The 21,289-nt window shown below is 47.0% G+C and overlaps 1 protein-coding gene across 1 annotated transcript in view; it reads right to left on the reverse strand.

Annotated features, from left to right (window-relative positions):
• LOC147437958 (UBQ, helicase-c and DEAD-like helicase domain-containing protein) overlaps nt 1–21,289 on the reverse strand; it is a 136,426-nt gene that overhangs the window by 1,220 nt on the left and 113,917 nt on the right. The window contains exons 22-24 of the mRNA XM_086487349.1: nt 2,358–2,525; nt 2,109–2,221; nt 83–206 (exon numbers count right to left, since the gene is read on the reverse strand). Of these exons, the coding sequence (XP_086343475.1) occupies nt 83–206; nt 2,109–2,221; nt 2,358–2,525 (405 nt within the window). The remainder of the gene's footprint in view (nt 1–82; nt 207–2,108; nt 2,222–2,357; nt 2,526–21,289) is intronic.

Raw genomic sequence — 21,289 nt, forward strand, 5'->3', positions numbered from 1 at the left:
AACATAAAGGATATTTCCAGAATACGGACAGTTTGCAGCCTACATCTGCACACTTGAGGAGAATAGTTGAATGAATAAATACCTGTGCTGCTATACCAATGCCTCCTGGATGACGATCAAACACAAGAAGTCTCTCTGGAAAGTATCGTGTGTCATGAGGATTGGCACATTCAGTACCCAGATCTGATCCATTGCAAAGAATATACCTACAATTTAAGAAATGTTAGGGCTAGTTGGCCTTCCTAATCGTATCAAAGACCATGATTTGTAAAGAAACTGCAATGTGTTGGACTGGAGACTGATGGAGGTGTAATAGGCTCCCGATACGGGTCATCATCAACCATGCCGGTATACTCATGCCAGACATCAGGACTAGTAATGTGTAACTAGTAATGTGTATTGGCGGCCGGCTCTCCTGAAATCTCCTCCATACCTTTTTACTATCCCTGTCTCCAATCTAACCAAATATCTCGCTTTTTCTCCTGCACAAGCCGGTAAAAGATTGTATGAGCATGGCCCCAGGTTCAAGTACCATGTGCCGCTTGTGAGAGAAGTTTTAGATTAGGGTTCCCTGAAGTAGGCTGAGGATGCCAGTGTCCACAGCTTCCCTCTGGCCTTTCCAGGTGGCTTTGCCTTGAAAAGGTGGTCCATAATTAACTCCGAGTCAAAGTAAAAGAGTTCTCCCTGGCTTCACAATGTTTCTTTTACTCTAGGATACTCGATCTTCTCCCTGGACAGATGTTCATTTCATTTCATTTCTCTAAACAGATTTCTCTCTCTAGCTCTTGCTGCTTTTTGTGACTAAGAAGCGGAATGCTTTTAACACTTTTAAAAGCCCCTGAAATTGCTTTTTTCTTTTTAGACTAGCTTTAATAAAGTCAGCTATGCGGATGCTTTTCCTGGGAGCACATGGCCTGAAAATCAATGGCTCTCTTTCTTTGGAGGTGTGCTTTTCTTGGCAGTGCTTGTGTAAAAGAACCCACCTGGTTTCAAATGGGGGAAGCAGTTGGATGCCTTTTCCCGGCAAATGTTCCCTTCGAAATTTCAGGACCCCGCAAGGGTGTGGAAGTACAGATGCTCCCCAGGCACCTATCCTTGGTGTATTCATCACCTGCTCCAGACCCTGAGGAGGGCAGCCTGTCCCCTATTCTTGCGGTAACCTTCTCTCTTGTTTGCAGAAAATCTGCAAGCATATGTGTGTGCATAGGCCGGTAAGCTCAGCAACCTGACACAAGAATCTTTTATAGCAATCCTTCCAATGATAACAAAACACCCGTGGGGATGCAGAAAGTAGCAGTTCAGGACCAATGCTTTTCTTGTGCAAGATCATCTCACTCCCCATCATTTTATCTCTATCTATCAGTTCCAGTTCAGTTCAGCTATTTCTAGTTTCTGTCTTTTGATTGTTCACTTGGTGCTTTTTGTTCTTTCATCGTAGTGGAGGACTCGGCTGTTTTACTTTAATCAGAGGTCATCTGTAGTGCTTGTAATTGCCCCTTCTGCTATGTCAGAAGCTGGCTACAGTCGTATTAGAGCTCAGGTCCCTTCTCATCATCTGTGAGAAAATCGATCCTCTTAGTGTGTTACTTAGGACCCAGCCATGGCTCCGACTTCAATCGTCAAACAAAATGAAGCTGAATCAAGACTTGAAGACAATTAGGTAAATATGCTTTATAATCTATTACACAAGTTGTTTGATTTGATGAAGGAACTGCAACGCATGGTTACATCAAGTATGCACAATTCATGGAAGGAGAGGACTTGAAACACCTTTACGAATAATTATCTTATGGTCTACCTTGACATACTGTAATTTCTTAGCAGCAATCTGTTTCTTTTGTCTTCCTAGCGGCAAATTCATTCCGTTTTAGTGAAAACATCAACCTTGGAACAGCTGTGGAGGCTTTGTCCAATCTATCAGAGTAATGCAAAGCTTCCTATCACGCATCCCCCAAGACATTTTCAGACCGATTCATCTCAGAGAACATTGACACAGTATTTGATAAAACAGCTGTCCTTAATCCACTTTGACTGGGGCATACAGATGAACTTCTATTTTGCTACTTGAAATTAAGCTATCATTGCCACATGTTGAGATGATTACTTACAGGGGAATGATATTCAAGAGTGCATGAGATGCAGCATGTAAACCTGCCCTAAAGGGCAGCCCCAAACTTTCTATTTCACCTCTTATTGGATGTGGTACTCTTATCCATGCTGCCTGCTAGGCAACCACACGAGTAAGTCCTTGTATTCTCATAACAAACTGACAGGCTAAGCTTAAATGGCAACTAACCGAAGAAAAAGTGATGAAGACTAAGTTCTTCACCATGACAGAAGCTCAAAGTTGCTATTACCTGTGACTCAAAAGTATAATCAGGAAGAAAGAGGTCCACAGAATCAAAGGTTTGATTGGTTCCTTGCCATATACGACGAAATCCAAGCCACCGAGTTGTCACTTTGCATAGGCTTGCTTGTGCAGAGGTGGTCAAGCAGGTGCGATCGACAACCTTCCGAGGGTATGCCTGAAATAAATAACTGCTCAAATCACACAAACCTGAAGTAGCAATAGATGCTACAGAGCAGTTTCCAACTTGAGAAATGCAAAAAAAATAAGGGGGAAAAAACTAGGACTAATTTAAAGCTCATTCTGCTTCATCTTCTGTATCAATTCACGAACACAAATAGCATTGGAGAGCTAGCAAGTGGGCACACATTCGCAGAGGTTGCTTTGAAAGTAAGTGAGAATGTCAAAATTTAAAGATTTGAGGCCTCAAAGCCCTAAAATTGAGACGGAGGCTCTCACTGATGCTAAGTTTGCAAATTGACTAGTATAAACTCCTAGAGTCAACCCCATTGAATTCATAACAAACGCCAAAGAAGCAGTTTTGATGTAGTAGGGGTTCATGTTTACAAACTCACCAACACTCTAGAAAGCCTTTTCATAGAAGATCTTCATGGCATATATAACTAGTTATATCATTCAGAAAACCAGAATCTCTAGAAATATTTTAATGTGAGATTGGCACAATGCAAAAACATTTCAGAGAGAGAGAGAGAGAAAGAGAAATGAAATGAAATGTTATATTAAACATCTTCAAAAGGCCAAAATGACCTATGAGACCAAACTGACACAATCTTGGTGGATCTAATCCAATGTCTGGGTACAAAAAATAAAATAAAGTGAAGTACAGTAAAAGACTAAAAACATCATCATCATCACTGCCCGAGGATGCTCGGCATTGGGCGTTGTTCAAAAAAAAATTGCATCGATCGTTGAAGAGCTTCGTCAATGTCCACCTCTGTAAATAGTCATACTGGGCATCTCACATATCGTGCTAGAATAGTCCTGATCCTTTGATGGAGCTTCCGTCGATGTCGTGGTCACCCTCATAGACGTGGGCGTCTAGCTCTCCCGAGCTCAATGGCTCTGTCAACTAATATACCTCCGGTATAAGTGGGCTCTGAAGTCCGTTGTGGAGCATGCTCATCTGGCAGCTGAGCCCTTGCTCTAAAGAAGTCAGTAATCTCCCTCCGTGAATGTCTCCCATTGCCCGATCTCCTCAAGAGACTCTCCCTGTGTCTGCGCAGCTCTAGCAAAAACAACCCAAGGCATCTTTGATCCTGATATCTCATGACTCTAGCCAATGGTCCAAAGCCCTCTCTGAATAGACAATGAAAGCGGCCTCGTATCTCATAGTATATCGGACAACGACAAATGTGATGTGACTCTGTCTCTGGCTCTATATGACACAACTGGCATATCTTGGCCTCTGTTGGTACTCTCCTAAATCTGCAATCTCAATCTCTAGCTGGAGAGAGAGAGAGAGGAATGAAATGAAATGAAATGTTTTATTAACGTCTTCAAAAAGCCAAAATGACCTATGAGACCAAAAAGTTACAACTGGTCAATCTGATATCATGTCTGAGTACGAAACTAAAAGAACTAAACACTAGAACACTGAGGAAGGAAATAAATCTGAAGCTGATTCGGGATTGAGACGAGATACAGGGGAGAGGGGTTGGTGGGTTCAGATGAAATCCCTCATCGGTCGCTATCGAATCTCATCAACCTCCTCCATGGTCAGTACTCTAGATGGGCGTCTTGCATGTCGAGCTAGAGTGATCTGTATCTTCTGTTGCAACCTTCATCGATGGTAAGAGACCCCCCGAGGTTCTGGGCGTCTGGATTTGCATAGCTCAGTGGCTCGATCAAGCAGCGTACGCACCTCTGGTATGGGTGGGCTCTGAGATGTGCTGTACTGACTGCTCCTCTGGCTCTCCCCTGGCAGTGTAAAGAAATCTGTGATCCGTCTCTGAGACTGTCTTTCCCCTGATGTCCTCAGCAAGCTCTCCCTAAGTCTACGCAACTCTAGTAGGAACAATCCGAGACACCTCTGATCCTTGTATCTCATGACTCTAGAAAAAGGTCCGAAGCCTTCTCTAAACAAGCAGTGGAAGCAGCCGCGTATCTCATAGTACGTCGGGCAATGACATGTGTAGTGTAGCTCTGTCTTTGGCTCTAAGTTACATAGGTGACATATCCTGGCGACATATCCTGGCCCCTGCTGGCACCCCTCGAAATCGGCCAGTCTCGATGTGGAGCTGATGTGAGGATGTGCGTATCTGCCCAATAGCGCACCTTATCCCATGAGATAAGTGCGTATCCATGTATACAGGCCTAGTCACAAAACTGTCCTCTGTGAGTTGGAGAAGATGCTCTCTGTAAAAGGCCATCTTCGTGCCCCACTCTTGTGTCGATTGTATCCATGTGCTCCTGGTCTCTAGCTGAATCAGATCTTGGCGTATGAGTTTGGTGATCTCTGTCCGTGTGAGAGACAGGGAGGGTGCATCCAGGGAGTACTGAAACGGAGGCAATCTATCCATGTTGAAACCATGCTGTCATCTGTCCATACCAACAGGCTGTATCGCCTTGTAGAGCTAGTTGTCAAGATGACTCTAGGGCGAGCCAAGCGTATCTGTCCCTAGGGAGATCCCATAGACCGTGCATAAAGGACACTGATCTCGTTAGTGCCTCCACCACGAGGGGGGGGGCAGCTAGCTCGGCTCGGATAATCTCATGCGGCATTTAGGCCTTAGCCCGGATCATCCGAGCGATCATAGAGACCAGAGGCCTCTCCATACATCTCCATCCATTTGTGTTGCCAGATCTCCCATGGTGGTCTACTAAGGGTCCCCATACCTGAACTCCATAGAGCATAGCTGGAGTCACTAAAAGCCAGAGCTTTATTCGCGGTTCTTGAAACTGAACCTGCGAGCACATCCTCTCCAATCCTCCCAAAGCTGCATATGCTCTCGTCGGTCTGGTCTCTGATGCTCTTTGTAGTGAAAACACCGGTCCAGCGAAGACTACCCCCAGATAAGTATACCCATTTGTGTACTCCACAGTCTCCTGGCCATACGTAAAAATGGGCGATGACCTCCTGACCCACTGTGGTGTGGTGTTGAACACCATAACCTTGGTTTTCACCAAGTTGACAGACAATCCACTATCACGAGCAAATGCATGCAAAGCATCCAAATGACGTTGCATCCCCTCTGGAGAGTCGGAAATCAGCACAATATCATCAGCATATAGTAACAACGGAATCCATTTCCCTGCTAGCTGAGCCCTTCTGTCTCCCTGACGCTCTACATAGTCTGAAAACTCATCCACATACATCCCAAAAAGAGTCGGGGATAGGGGGCATCCCTGCTTTACTCCAATAGTGGAGAGGACCATGTCAGACATTCCCTCAGTGGTCCTAGCTAATGTGTGACCAACCATGATTTTGCGATAATTCCCGAGAATCATGGGATCCCCTGACTTGAAAATAGGCACAATCATGGACATACTCCAAGTCTCAGGGAAGCCTTCATACATGGCTCGATTAAACATCATAGCCAGGAGCTCTACAAGCATATCTCTGGCATGGATGAAGTGCTTTGCTACTAGCCCATCATGATCATGTGCTCTCCTTGTCTTCATCCTGTCAATGGCTTTCCTTACCAACTCGGTAGTTGTTATGTCCCGCTCACAGGAGAGAGGATCTAGCCCAGATAACGTCGGGATGGGCATCCAGTGTCCGGGCAGGCATAGTGTGAACCCGGCCAGTGTGGCCGGCCATTATTATATAAGGGAGGCCAAGGCCTCATTTACAGTTATCGACCCCCACTGGCGAAGTGCCAATGGTTAGCCCGCGAGGCTAGGAGTGCGCGAGGTCACCTCGAGGAGGTGAGGCCGGGTGGTATGGGACGCTCGGTCTTATAGGTGCATGCCTACGTCCTCGGACGCTGGCCCCAACACGGGCTCTGATACCATGAAACGAACGAAGAGAAAGGATCTCCCGGCTACACAGACAACCTACAAATACACGTCGAACGAACCACCCGACCATAGCCACCATCCGGAAGCTCCCCCATGCTGGGGCCAGCGTCCGAGGACGTAGGCGTGCACCTGTAAGACCTAGAGTCCATACCACTCGGCCTCACCTCCTCGAGGTGACCTCGCGCACTCCTAGCCTCGCGGGCTAACCACTGGCACTCTGCCAGTGGGGGTCGATAACTGTAAATGAGGCCTTGGCCTCCCTTTTATGATAATGGCCAGCCACACTGGCCGGGTTCACACTACGTCCGCCCGGACACTAGACGCCCATCCTGACGGTATCTGGGCTAGATCCCTCTCCTGTGAGCGGAACATAACATACTTCCCCCCTTAAGAACCATTGATGTCCTCATCAATGAAGTGGGGATACTGAGCCTTCAAAGCTCGAACAGGTTCCCAAGTAGCAAACCTTTCAGATTGACCCTTCCATTTAATTAAGTACTCATCATAAGCCTTATGACGCGAATGACGGGTACGATGATCTAGAACTGCTTCTGGTTCTCGAGGAATATACTCGGTTTGCATATCTTGCCATACATTTTCCTCGATAGGCACAACAACGTCGGCTTCGCCCAATTTCACTTTAAGGCGGCTGACATGAAACACTCGATGTACACTAACATCCGAAGGAAGAGCCAGTTTGTAGGCAACTTGGCCAATTTTCTTTGTGATCAAGAACGGACCACAATATCTAGCTGAAAGCTTATAATGCTTTCCTGTTCGCATAGTCTTGGAATCCTTGGGTATCTTCAGATAGACCCATTGTCCCACATCTAGAGTCCTTGGAGACCTCTTTTGATTAGCATAAGTAGTGACTCGATCACGAGCCGCTCTTATTTGCAGAATGAGACTCCAAAGCTTTTGTTTATTTGCAGCTTGCTTTTCATGCATGGGAACCTTTTCCATGCCAGACGGCGTTTTTGAGAAGCTTGAAGTTGTTGGACTATAGTGTTCTCAGACGCTTACATAATCTCTTTCACTACTTGGGCCTCGGAAATGCATAAACATCGTTGAGAACCGGCTTCACAATCTTGATTGGTGGGGGGTGTGAAGACCCTCTAGCCAAGGCTCAAAAAAGATGGCCACTATTAACGTAGTGTGAAATACAAAAAAAAATGGTCTTCAGACAGCAGCCGATAGCGATATTGCTTGTAGCCGGCTGTAGATGGTGATTTAGCACAAGAGGATGTGTCGAAATTTCACCAGCATACCAAGGCGACCACATTGGTATCTGACTTGCTTTGTTTCAACCAAGTCGACTGCGTCACCTTTGTCCTTGGTAGAGACTGCTCCCGTGAGCTGCTTTGAGTTGAGGCCGAGAGCTATGAGATTGCCAAGCAAAACCGTGCTTTGATACCACTTGATAGGCTTGCGACTAGGGAGGATGCCGTTGAGGAGCCATGGTGTAGATGGAGAGCATGCAAGAGAAGAACGAGAGAGAGAGAGAGAGAGAGAGAGAGAGAGAGAGAGAGAGAGAGAGAGAGACTTCGACACACAAAATAAGAATAACGCTATATTCTTTGTTAAAGAAGCTTTACATATGCCATAAGGGTATTTCCCACGGGTAATGGGCTTGAACCCGACAAGGCAGGCAACCTCGGCTTTGAGTGCATCTATCTCTTGCTTCATCGCACCTCGTTCTTTGAGGATGGCTGATTTTTCGTTCCTCCACTCGTCCATTTCCTTCCTCCAAGCCTTCATCTTGTCCTTGAAGACGGCGAGGTGCTTGTTGGTGCCGTGAAGGTGGCTTTGCTCATTCTATTTGCTAATGGGAAGGCTTTGGCGACGGGGGATGCCATTTCGGATGCAAATTCCCACCCTCCTCACACGTTCATCCTGTTTATATGTATAGGTGTGATTGTGTGTGTGCATGTGTGTGCGTTCGGAAAGTGCATGTGTGTGTGTGGGCAATTGGGCAAGGGAGAGGGGGCTCAGTATGCACGGGGCTGAGCACGAGATGAGAAAGGCTGGGGGCAACGGGCGTGAGGCGGGAGGGCAGTAGGTGTATGTGTGTGTTGGGGGTTGGGGGGGGGGGGGGGGGGGGGGGGGGGGGGGTGTGTGTGCAGAAAAATGAAATGAAGTGATATATTAACGTCTTCAAAAGACCAAAGTGACCTATGAGACCAAGCTGTTACAACATAGTGAATCTGATACCATGTCAGAGAGAGAGAGAGAAGAAGAAGAAGAAGAGAGAGAGAGAGAGAGAGAGAGAGAGAGAGAGAGAGAGAGAGAGAGAGAGAGAGAGAGAGAGAGAGAGAGAGAGAGAGAGAGAGATGAATGAAATGAAATGTTATATTAACATCTTCAAAAGGCCTAAGTGACCTATGAGACCAGAAAGTTACAATGTGGTGGATGTGGTGGATCTGATACAAAGTCAGAGTAACAAGATGACAAAATGACAAAATAAAATACTATGGAATCCTAGACTGCTAGGTGTGAACTAAGCAGCTAGCTGGGATAGCTAGATCACAAGAGATCTAGCATCGATCGCTGGCGAATCTCTATCAATCTCCTTCATGGTCAGTAGTCTGACTGGGCGTCGTGCATGTCGGGCCAAAGGGATCTGAATCCTCATGCAGCCTCCGTCGATGTTGTGTAGTCCTCCGCAGTCGTGGGCGTCTGGATCTCCCCAACTCGGTCACTTGGTCGACAATGTGCCTCTGGTGTGAGGCGACAAGCTCTGCTATGGTAGTAGCTCCTCCGGGTGTCCAATGGCAGCTCTGAATAAGTCTGTGATCTATCTCTGAGACTAGCTAGCCTCTCCTCTCATTAAGCTCTCTCTATGTTTGCGCAGCTCGAGCAAAAACAAACCCAGGCATCTCTGATCCTCGTACCGCATGACCCTCGAGAGTGGTCCAAAGCCCTCTCTGAACAAGCAATGGCAGCGGCCTCGTATCTCGTAGTAGATGGGGCAGTGGCATGTGTAGTGCAGCTCTGTCTCAGGCTCGATGTCACACAGGGGCATGTCCTAGCCTCTGCTGGTACTCTGTTGTATCTCTCAGTCTTGATCCGCAACTGGTGTGAAGATATGCGTATATGGCCAATAGCACATTGTATCCCATGAGACAAGTGGGTATCTGGGCCTCGTCACAAAACCGTCCTGACTCCTCCGTGAGCTGGAGAAGATGCTCTCTGTAGAAAGCCATCTTCGTGCCCAGCTCCTGTGCTGGCTGTATCCATGTCCTCCTGATGAGAGAGAGAGAGAGAGAGAGAGAGAGAGAGAGAGAGAGAGAGAGAGAGAGAGAAATGAAATGTTATATTAACGTCTTCAAAAGGCCAAAGTGACCAAAGAGACCAGGAACTTACAATGCGGTGTATCTGATACCAAGTCAGATTAACAAAATAAATCCAACTAGGGATAACAAGATATAAATACTGGGGAATCCTAAACTAAGCGGATAGGTGTGAAAGGCGAATAGGTGTGAGATGTGTGAACTGAGCTATACAATGTGTAGACAATTTGGGAGGGAAGTAGAGATCTATCTTCATAGAGATCCATCCTCATCTGCACTCTGGACGACAAAAAAAGAATGGCTCGAATCCTTTGCTGTAGCCTCCTTCGAAACTGTGTAGCTCCTCTTCTCCATCGGGGTCGTCTAGATCTCCCTAGCTCCAATGCTTGGTCAATGAGAATGCCAGTAGTGCGGGTAAACCTCCCCACTGTTGGTTGCTCCTCTGTCTTTTCTTCTGGGTGTACAATATCTAGTGTAAAGAAATCTGTGATTTGTCTCTGGGGTTGTCTCTCTTCAGCTCTCCTCAGTAAAGTTTCTCTAAGCTTGTGTAGCTCAAGTAGATATAGCCCAAGACATCTCTGATCCTCGTATCTCATGACCCTAGATAGAGGCCAAAAACCTTCTCTGAATAGACAATGAAAACGGCCTCGTATCTCATAGTACACTGTGCAGTGACATATGTAATGTACCTCTGTCTCTGGCTCTAGATGGCATAAGCGGCATATCCTGCTATCTGCTGGTGTCCCTCTGAATCTGCCAGTCTCAATCTCGAGCTGATGAGTGGACGTTCGTATCTGGCCAATGGCACATCGCACACCATGAGAAACATGCCTGTCCATATAGCTAGGTCTAATCACAAACCCATCCCCCGTGAGGTGGAGAAAATGCTCTCTATAAAAAGCCATCTTTGTGCCCAACTCCTGTATCAGCTTCCATGTCCTCCTCGTGTCCAGCTGGATCAGATCCTGAGGAATGAGTCTATTAATCTCTACCCGTGTCAAAGACCTCAAGGGTGCCTGTAGAGAGTATTGAAAAGGAGGCAACCTGTCCATGGTGAAACCATGTGTCTGAAACCATGATGCCATCTGTGCATACCAGCATGATGTATCCCCATTAAGAGCTAATTGTCTGGAGGACTCTAGAGCCACCCTGACATATCTGTCTCTGGTAGTATCCCACAGACTGTGTACAAAGGAGATTGATCTAGTCAGCGCCTCAATCTCTATAGGGGGGGCAGCTAATTCCGCTCGAATGATACCATGTGGTACGGAAGACATGGCTCTAATCAGCCGAGAGATCATGGATACCAGGGGCTTCTCCATACGCCTCCAACTCTCTTGGCCTACAGAAGGTCCCCAAACCTGCACCCCATATAACATAGTAGAGGCAACCAAAGTATCAAAGAGTCATAACTTTGTCCTAGGTTCCTGGAACTGAACCTGCAAACACATCCTCTCCATTCCTCCCAGAGCCGCACCAGCTCTAGTTAGTCTAGTCTCTGCTGCTCTTCTCAAGGAAAATCTCGGCCCAGTAAAGACTGCCCCCAGGTAAGTGTATGCATCTGTATACTCCACAATCTCCTGACCATATTTGAAAGTGGGTACTGATCTCTTGACCCATTGCGGTGTGGTGTTAAACACCATAACCTTGGTTTTACCTAGGTTTACACACAATCCACTATCCTCTGCAAAATTGCGTAGTGCATCCAACTGTCGTTGCATACCTTCTAGTGAGTCAAATGTCAGCAGAATATCATCAGCATATTGCAACGATGGGATCCACGTCCCTGCCAGCTGTGCACCTCTGTCACCCTCTCTATCGATATAATCAGACACCTCATCAACATACATACCAAATAGAGTAGGAGACAATGGGCAGCCCTGTTTCACTCCAATGGTAGAGTGAACTAAATCAGATACCCCTTCCGGAGCAGTGTGACATGAAACGTTTCGGGGTTTCGTGTGTTTCGGGGTTTCTGAAACGTTTCGTTTCGGAGCTCAAAGAAAGTGAAACACAGGTTTCGTTTTATTTGTATGTTCGTATAATTATACACTGAATATACATACAAATTCATATGTAAAGACATGAAATACCAAAATCTAGATGTGAGACTTGAGTCACGAGTGAACAAGGTAAGTCGGCAGCCAGCTGCAACATCGTGGAGGTAAAGACGAGGGGGCCATGCTGACGTGTAAGGTTCACAGAGAGAGAGAGAGAGAGAGAGAGACATTATTCGATGTGCGTGAGGGTCAAAAAATCTATCGATTTTTTGAGGCGGCCTTTGCGCATAGCTTTAAAAATCCCCAAACGGGTGGTTTGAAAATAACTCGTCAAAAGGGGACGAAAAAGAAAAAATCAACTCGTTTAGCACGTTTCGCCGAAACGTTTTGGCCGTTTCACCGTTTCAGTGTTTCAGAGAGCTGAAACGGGTTTTTATGTCACTATGTTTCGGAGTGCGTACCCGTCCCATCACTGATCTGTACAAAGCCATAATCCCCCAAATCACCTCTATGGGCACCCCCATCTCCTGTAGTCTGCGCATCAATCGAGCTCTTGGTACCATGTCAAATGCTTTACGAAAGTCCACAAAGCTACAATATATCCGTCTCCCATGTGCTCTGCCCTCCTCAATGATGGCCCTGAGTGTCAGAATATGATCAAGAGTGGAGAAACCCCTCCTGAAGCTGGCTTGACCCTTTGCTCGTACCCCCTCGTCCTCTGCCCAATTACTCAAGTGTTGCTCCAGGATAGATGCATACAACCGTGCCAATGTGTGTCCAACCATGATAGTGCGGTAGTTTCCAGGCTCTGTAGGGTCACCAGCCTTGAAGATGGGCACAATATTAGACAATCTCCAAGTCTCAGGTAATCCCTCACACATGGCACGATTGAACAACACTGCGAGAACCTCCATCAGCATATCCCTGGCATGTATAAAGTGCTCCGATACTAGACCGTCATGATCATATGCCTTCCCGGTCTTCATTCTGTCGATGGCCCTTTGTACCATCTCAGGTGTAAAGAAAGTGCTCGTAGCTCGGCAAGGCTTGGTAGGGTCTGGAAGGGGTTCCTATCCAGGAACCGTATATAATGATGTCGCATATTGGCCCCACACCTCAGGTGAAGTGAAGTAATCACTGGGGGAGGGGAGTGCTAATGGAAGAGACGCCATGCCTCTCCTGAATCCCTACTCAAGAACATCTGATACAAGTCTCGCTCCATTTGGGCTAGGTAGGCTCGTTTCTTCCGTCGCACAAGGCGTCGGAAAGCAATCCGAGACTGTCTGTAAGTGATGACTCCTAAAAGAAGATCCCTCTGAAGCTGGTCTCTCATCTCTCTGCACTCTTCATCATACCAACTATTCTGGGGCATGCTCCCAGAATGTTTGTCTCTTGCCCGGCTGAGTGTGTGGGTATGCCACTGATGCAGCCCCATGCAATGTCTCAATCAGTAGCGTGGTGCACTCCTCCACTGAGAGGCTTGTACCATTTGTGCCAGCTGTGCCTTCCAATAGACGGTCCTAGATCTCCTCTGAATAAACGAAATCAGTCTCTGGTGTAAATGTATAGCGGGTGTGTGACCTGCCACCTGATGTCTGGGTTGTACTATACTGAAATTTAACGGATAGTGTCAAGAGAGCATGATCTACTGCTATGCCCACTGGTCTGGCTCCCACTGTGAAATCCTGAATGCAGGGGATAAAGCTCGGTTGTGTCATAACATAATCCACTTTATTGGCCCCATGTCTATGTGGAAAGCATGTGAAATCGGTTGCTCCAGGAAATCGCTGTAAGCCATTAAGTATGGCTAATCCATGTGTAGTCGTCATTTCCATGACGTATCTCCCATACTCCGTTTGCTCTCTCTCATCTGAGCATCTGTCAAGCCCCAACTCACCCACATCCAGCTCTCTAAGCATCTCATCTGAGGTGTCGTAGAAGATTGTCTGCGAGTTGCCCGTTCGGGCATTGAAGTCCCCTAGGAGAATGATATCACCATCCCTAGAAAACTCCCAAATGTCATCATCTAGGATAGAGAAAGGCGCCTGCCCTCTGGATGCGGCATACATTGATGTATTGGGAGGAAAGTAGCATATGGCAATATATAGGAATCGACCTGTGTCAGGTCTCAGTCTCACCCACATATATCTAGCATGATCATCTCTTCGTACAATATGCAGTAATGGTTGTAGTTCCTCTCTGAATAGCACTGCTACTCCTCCTGAACCTCTACTCCCGTGCTCAGATCTCGCATTTGTCCGGTGAGCTGTTTCCCATCTGTATCCCACCACATGTGGCATTACGTGTCCAGGAGCCTGATGAGTCTCTGAGAAGAACACAATTTCCTTGTCTTTGAAACTCTCCTCAAATGCACCCACGTCCAACCTCATAGACCCATTACAGTTCCAGGTAGCCATCTTCAGTGTGGTCCCATAAGTCTCGTACCGTCATGCAATACGCCGCTCTAAAATCACCACCCGTCCATCTCTGTAGAAGGCTATCTTTCTCTTCTCCCTTGCCGTTGTAATCTCTGGCATTACCTCTCTCATATGTGCGAGCTGTGAGAGAGTCAGGTCATCACCGAGGAAAATACCTGTCTTTTTGAGAGTAGGCCTCTTCCTCAAGAATTCCTTCTTCTCTTCCAACGAGGGGAAGCGTAGTATGAGAGCTCTCCCCTTTGAAGACTCTCCCGTGCCATCACTTTTCTTACCTACCCTCCATGCCTTTGTGTGCAAAGGCTTTTCCATCCCCATCATGGATGTAAGGCTTGTGACCTCTTTCTCCACATTGTTTATGTCCTTGAGACCGGTCACTCTCACATGCAATGCTCTCATCCGCCTTCTTTGTTCCTCTTCGAGAGTCATGTTGATAAGCGTCGGTGTACAAGGAGTTTCTTGACCTTTCCCTTTCTTGGCGACCTCAATCCATTTTTCAGCCTCGTCCGCCTTTTTCTGTGTCCTTGTTATCATCTCCGCCCATGAAGATGTCTTTGGCACACTCAGTTTCTCTTCCTCTGTGATCATCCTTACTGTTCCTTAATTTCCTTGATTTCATCTATTACCGAGGGTTGAAATTCGCCTTCCTCTAGTCCATTGCCTACTCTATCAGCAAGCTCTAGTTTAAGGGCTGAGACTTCTTTTTTGCCCGTATCTCGGCGTTTGGGTTCTCCTGTTTGAGGCTGAGACTACTTCTTTGAGTGTCTGTATTTCTGCGTTAAGGCTCTCTTTCTCCTTCTTCCACTGTGCGCCTTCATTGAAGACCATCTGAAGGAGGTTGGCCTTCTCCTTCCACCATCCTTCCATCTCTGTTTTCCACTCCTTCATTTCCCTCTCCATCTGCGCCATCCGCTTATTCGTGAGCATGAAGGTTGCCTTTGCTCGCGGCTTGCAAACAGGTGAGACATTGGCGGCTTCCATGTCCTGTGCAGGGTCTTCTTCAAGTGGATCCATTACAGTGAGGCCCAAAGAATGAGAGAGAGAGAGAGAGAGAGAGAGAGAGAGAGAGAGAGAGAGAGAGGGGTTGAAGAGAGGGGTTGGGGGGGGGGGGGGGGGGGGGGGGGGGGGGGGGGGGGGGGGGGGGGGGGGGGGGGGGCGAGGCGATAGACAGATAGGGGGGGGAGAGGGGCGCGATAGATAGGGGGAGGGGGAATAGTTGAAAAAATTAAAGTTTAAGTTAAATTAAATTAAAGGGGGGGGGGGGGGGGGGGGGCCGCGCGCGATAGACCCAGGGGGGGGGGGGGGGGGGGGGGGAACCAGCCCGATAGAGAGAGAGAGAGATTCCATTATCGTCCTCGGAGGTCAAATATGACCCATGAGACCGAGAAAACATACATGGTTGGACCTCTTACTAGAAGAGTACTTGGAAAGTCATAACTAATGCGGCAAAACAACATAGTTGTGGCACATGCCACTCAGGGAGGGGAGAGGGGAAGGTGGCTTGGGAGTTTTTGGAGCCCGAAATTCCTCGATGATGGCCTTGCCGCCTCGATAGACAACCCATTTGCCAGCTGCTCGTGCTTCTCGAACCTTTTGAAGTTCCTGCTTCTTGACTTTGAATTGGGATGCGGTCAAGGCCTCGCTTATCCATATTTTACTGCCCTTGAAAAGTCGTGCTTGTTGTAGAAGTGATATGCCTTTCTTTAGTTTTGAAGACCAAGGTGCCTTGATTGGTGCGGTTGTCATGGTGAAACTTCTCGATTGTGTTGAGATTGAGCTCAATTGGAGAAATGGCTTCATTGAGCTTGACTAGTGTCGAGGTGAAGTCGTCGTTCTCTCCTCACCAAGTAGATGGCAAGCCGCCGATGCAGACGGGGGCGGGCCGCGGGGGGGTAGAGAGAGAGATGTTTTTACGCCTAGGAGAGAGAAATGAAATGATATGTAAACGTCTTCTAAAGGCCCCATGTCTCACCAATATAGCTCTGATCCTCTGCTGCAACTTCCTCCGGAGATGGGAGCTTCCCCTCATTGTGGGCCTCCTGGATCTCCTCAGCTCTGTTGCTCGATCACTCAATATGGTTCTAAATCTCTAGATGGAAGTGCGATCTGTCTCTGGGTGAATCTCAAGTAGGTAAGAGTCCTACAGCAGTATGTTGAGTAGTGTCAACAATTAGCTTAGGGAAAGATGAGAGCGAAAGGAGGGAAGCTCAGAGGTTCAGCTGGAGAAGCGGCAAAGACAAGTGGGAAACACATAGAGGGACACCAGGGGGGGGGGGGGGGGGGGGGTATATCAGCGGTTGGCTGACGTGGGAAGTGGAGCCACTCTCTGGGACAGCAAAGGCTGTCATTGTGAGCTGGGCCACATCCTGGGAAGTACGAGCGTACCGATTAAGATGGCCAAAACAGTTTCCAATGGGAACTCAGGCTGCTGATCTCCTCAAGGTCTTGGGCAAGGACCCTAGAGACCACGAAGGGCCCGGACCTTATGCTAGCCTTCCACATCCTCCTCTGTCGTGGCTGAGAGCAAAGAATTTTCTGCTATCGGTCACGACCCAAAACTTAGATGGTAGGAATCTTGGCCACTCTAGAGGAACCAATGGAGATTTCCCTTTCATGGGAGCAAGGAGAGGAACTCACGGCACATGCGAAGTAGACTGAGACATGAAGTCTGCCTCCTCGATGGTTGCATCAACTGCAGGGTCGAATCCACCCTCAAAAGCGATCTGATAGTACCTCAGCCAAGAATGTGCACATCAATGAACTCTCCTCCAATAATAAAGAATAGGCTCCCTTGCTCCTCTGACGACAAAGAAAGCCAAATGGTGTGCTCAACCGGGGCAGACAAGGAGGCTACATTACAGTCTCTCTAAGGCAGAGATGCTGAGTCCTCCATCCAAAACTGATATCGTTGTTGCAAGTGATGTGTGACTAAGAATTACCGTGTGTACTTGCGTGTGAGAGACAGAGAGTATGAGGAGGTGTGTATGTGAGCAAGTGCAAGTGAAACCGGCCTGTTCAATCCAAAAAGGGCGGTAGACTTTACTTTAAACCTTGATTTAGCTTTCACCCATTATTAGTCGTCTATTTTACCTGTACTTTCAAGACACAACAAAGGGGAGAGGGATACAGGCTGCTAGATTGCACCTGTATGAGTAGACGGACACCAGATTGGCCCCTAACTTAGGCGCCCCTTTCGGTATTTCTTTATTGTTCAAAAGAGGGAATAAACGCTGTGGTTCCTACAAGCTGCCCCGCACAAACTCGGCTGAATTTCCACTGTTCCAGCCCGATTTCGGCAGCATAACTGTACTAGAACCCTTCACGGTCAGTATTCCCACGCATTGACTGACTTTCCCGACGCATACGGGCACTTTGCAAAACCTGGCGAGAATCTGCAGCACGCTGAATTCTCTGTTTTCAGCCCTGAAAATGCTCCAGATCGCCTGTACAGCGGTCCCCTTGCGTCCCCGAACCTCCTGGGGGTATTAGGGTCCGTTTAGGGCCAAAACCCTAAACCTGCAAAAATACACAGCAGGCTGTAATTCACTGTTTCGGGCTCCGTTCCGCGTGCCGGTCGCATCCCTAGCAAGTCCTTGAGCTCCCGCACCTGTAGGGCTACTTGCCCTTTGAATCGGACGAGATTTCTGGCGTGAAACCTCTCCGAATTCACCTGTACCTGCGGGGGGATTAGCCGCTAGCTAATCCAGTACCTGTGCAAGAGGCTCTTGCCTCGGCAATCGCGCATGAACCCACACAACTGTACATTGGTCAAATGAAAAGCCCACTAGAGGGGCATAACATACTGCCAAAGGGGAGAGAGAGGGCAGTGCGTAGCGTGCAGGGCATCACTCCTGGCACCGCACTGTGCATAAGAGGGAAAACAAGCACTCCATAGCTCTTAACCTGTGACAAAGACTTGCAAAATGAGCCTCCCAGCTATAAATCACGTTTTTGCCTTCTCTATAAGTAGTAAACTGGCCTCAGAGTGCCAAGTGTCACTCATTTGTGCATTTTCCCGCTTTAGACCCTCGGGTCTAAAAATATCTCACCTGCAGCCTCTGTTGACTTGGCCACAGAGTAACAAAATGATCCCCATGTCAAACTGCACGTAATGACGCGAAGACATTTTCAGGTCCCAAAATAGCAGTTCCCTAAATTTTAGGAGATGCTGCCATTATATCTTTCTAGGTCATCCGACCCTCTTTGTACACTGCGGCCACATCCAGAACTGAAATGTAGCCTCTGTAGCAAAGGATTCCACTTTGGCTAGTCAATGACCCCACTTGGCTAACCATAGTCCTTGTCCAACCTTAGTGCTCTCTTGCCCTCAGGCCTGGACTCCCTCTGGACAATTCCACACTAGCTATGCAATGCAGGGCAGTTAGATTTCCCGAGGGGTGTTTCCAAAAAGTGAAAGTAAATAGATAATAAGAAAGAAATCAACAAAAAGGATAGATAGTAGTCACACGCTGGTGACATACCCCCCTCTTGAAATCTCAAACGTCCTCGTTTGCATCTATGTCGTACATGCTTACTGTCAACACTGATGTATGCAACACTTGTCGACACATATACGGCACATACATGCTCATTGTCAACCCTCGTGTATTCAACACCTTGTTGACTCATGTATTGCCTGCGTGTGAACCCCGTCCCAATGACATAGTGGTAGCTGCGCACTGTGCCATTGCTTTGAGTCACTAACTTTCCAATGACAAAATGGTAGCTGCACATTTTGCCACTGTCTTATAGTACACGTTGGATCCCGTAACACTTTCGAGCATACCCAAACCAATAGTTTAAGAATGCAGTTACACATGTACTCTTCAATAGAAGCAATCACTGTATCCTTGACAAACTGACAAGAAATACTCACTTCTATAGCACTAATCAAACTTTTGGACATTCCATAAGAGCAATTGCCAAACTGACAATCTGTACAGCTCTAACATTCATGTAACAGGTATTTGATTTGAGCTCACTTTAAATACCATGTACATCATTTGTTTCAGAAGCCATTGTCACACTGACAATGCATGTAGCTTTGAAACTCAAGGGGTCAAGGTAGGTTGCAAATCGAAGGCTTCCAGGTAGAGTGATAACACAGTTGGTGACTCTGCAAGTTCACCTTCTTCCATCCACTTAGCATCCATTGGTGGATAGTTTTTAAACTTTACCAAGTAACGCCTAGCAACCTTGCCTTTCACTTTCCTTTCTTTGTGTGCCAAAATCTGTTCAGGGACCAAGATCTCGTCAAGTTCCTCGACTTCCGGCTGATCTTCAGCTGGCATATCTTCTGGCACATCACCCACATAGGGTCTGAGAAGACTCACATGAAACGCATTGTGAATCTTCCAACTGTCAGGCAATTTCAGCCTATATGCAACATCACTAATTATGTCGCATACTTGAAAAGGCCCATAGTAACGCATGCTGAGCTTTGGAAACAGTCTTTCCTTGCCCTTCATCTTCTTTAACCTTGCCTTTTCAAAGCGTAAAAGCACCCAATCACCAAGTGAATATAGCACTTCACGACGGTGACGATCAGCTGCTTTCTTTTGCTTTGCCTAAGTCCTTTCTAAGGCCACTTTGACCTTCTTGTACATTTCATCCATGTCCTGAACATACTTATCTGCTTCAAATATCTTGTCCTTTCTATGCAGTATGGGAGGAACTTTCTTGCCACCTTCAACTATCTCAAAGGGTGCCTTGCCAGTTGATGAATGCACTGTATTATTGTATGCATACTCCACCAATGGCAAATACTGCTCCCACTTTCCTTTATGCTCTGACACATAACACTTCAGCAGATCTAGGACAGTAAAATTTGCCTCTTCTGACTGCCCATCTGTTTGAGGATGAAATGACGAAGAGAATTTGAGCGTGGTGCCCATATTCTCAAACAAACCTCTCCAGAACAAACTTGTCATGCGTGGATCACGGTCGCTAACAATCGACTGTGGCATGCCATGATACTTGAAAATATTGCTCATAAACAAGCGTGCCATCTGATCTGGCTTTATCTTCTTCCTGACAGGAATAAAATGAGCATGTTTGCTGAATCTGCAAATAATGGTCCAAATACCATCGTTTCCTGTCTGCGTTCTCGGAAGATCAAAGATAAAATCCATAGCAATACTTTCCCATGGTTTATCTGGAATAGGTAGTGGTTGCAATAACCCTGGTGCCTTTTGCCTGTCAAACTTGACCTTTTGGCATATTAGGCATTCTCGCACAAAGGTATCCACATCCCTTCTCAATGTAGGCCAATAGAAGAATGTCTCAACCGCTTTAACTGTAGCATCGATACCACGATGCCCTGCATACGGTGGGACATGACTCTCTTCCATAACTTTGCGTCGCAATGGCTTTGTGACACACAATCTGCCATGCATCATCATGAACCCGTCTTTAAGAAGATAGTGTTCATGACGTTGTCCATCCATTAGTTGCTCGAAGACCCTTGCAAAATCTTCATCATTTGCATACTGTTCTCTCATATCATCAAGTTCATGATGATAAGGAATCGACACAGCTGAAATTTGTGGCTTCCTTGACAAGGCATCAGCCACAACGTTCTTCTTGCCTTCCACATGCACAATCTGAAAATGGAACATGGACAAGATATTTGCCCATCGCATATGCTTCTCAGATAACTTTGTCTGTGTCAAGAAGTATCGCAAGGTCTGATGGTCCGTTTGGACAACAAAGTCTGCACCTAGCAGGTAGTGTTTCCAACTTAAGAGCGCATGAATCACAGCCAGTAATTCTTTCTCATAGACCTGCATGGTCATCTCTGGCCCTTGCAAAATTCTGCTCTCATAGGCTACTACCCTGCCATCTTGCATTAGCACTGCACCAATGCTACTACCGCAGGCATCACACTGGACCACAAATGACTTCCTAAGATCCGGCAACACAATGACTGGATCTGAAGTCATCTTTTCCTTTAAGAGATTAAAAGCTGAAATCTCTTTCTGTGTCCATCTGAAGGTGACTGCCTTCTTTTGAAGAGCATGTAAAGGTGAAGCAATCTCAGCGAAATTTCGAATAAACCTTCTGTAATAGGAGCATAGTCCCAAAAAGCTTCGGACATCATGCACCGTCTTCAAATTTGGCCATGACTTGATCGCTTCAACTTTTGCAGGATCCATTCTGACACCATCCTTTGAGACAATGTGTCCCAGAAAGTGAATCTCTTCCAGAAAAAACTCACTTTTCTTTGCATTGATGAGC

Source organism: Adiantum capillus-veneris, chromosome 17, assembly GCF_014529385.1.
Source record: "Adiantum capillus-veneris isolate H3 chromosome 17, ASM1452938v2, whole genome shotgun sequence".
Classification (NCBI taxonomy): domain Eukaryota; kingdom Viridiplantae; phylum Streptophyta; class Polypodiopsida; order Polypodiales; family Pteridaceae; genus Adiantum; species Adiantum capillus-veneris.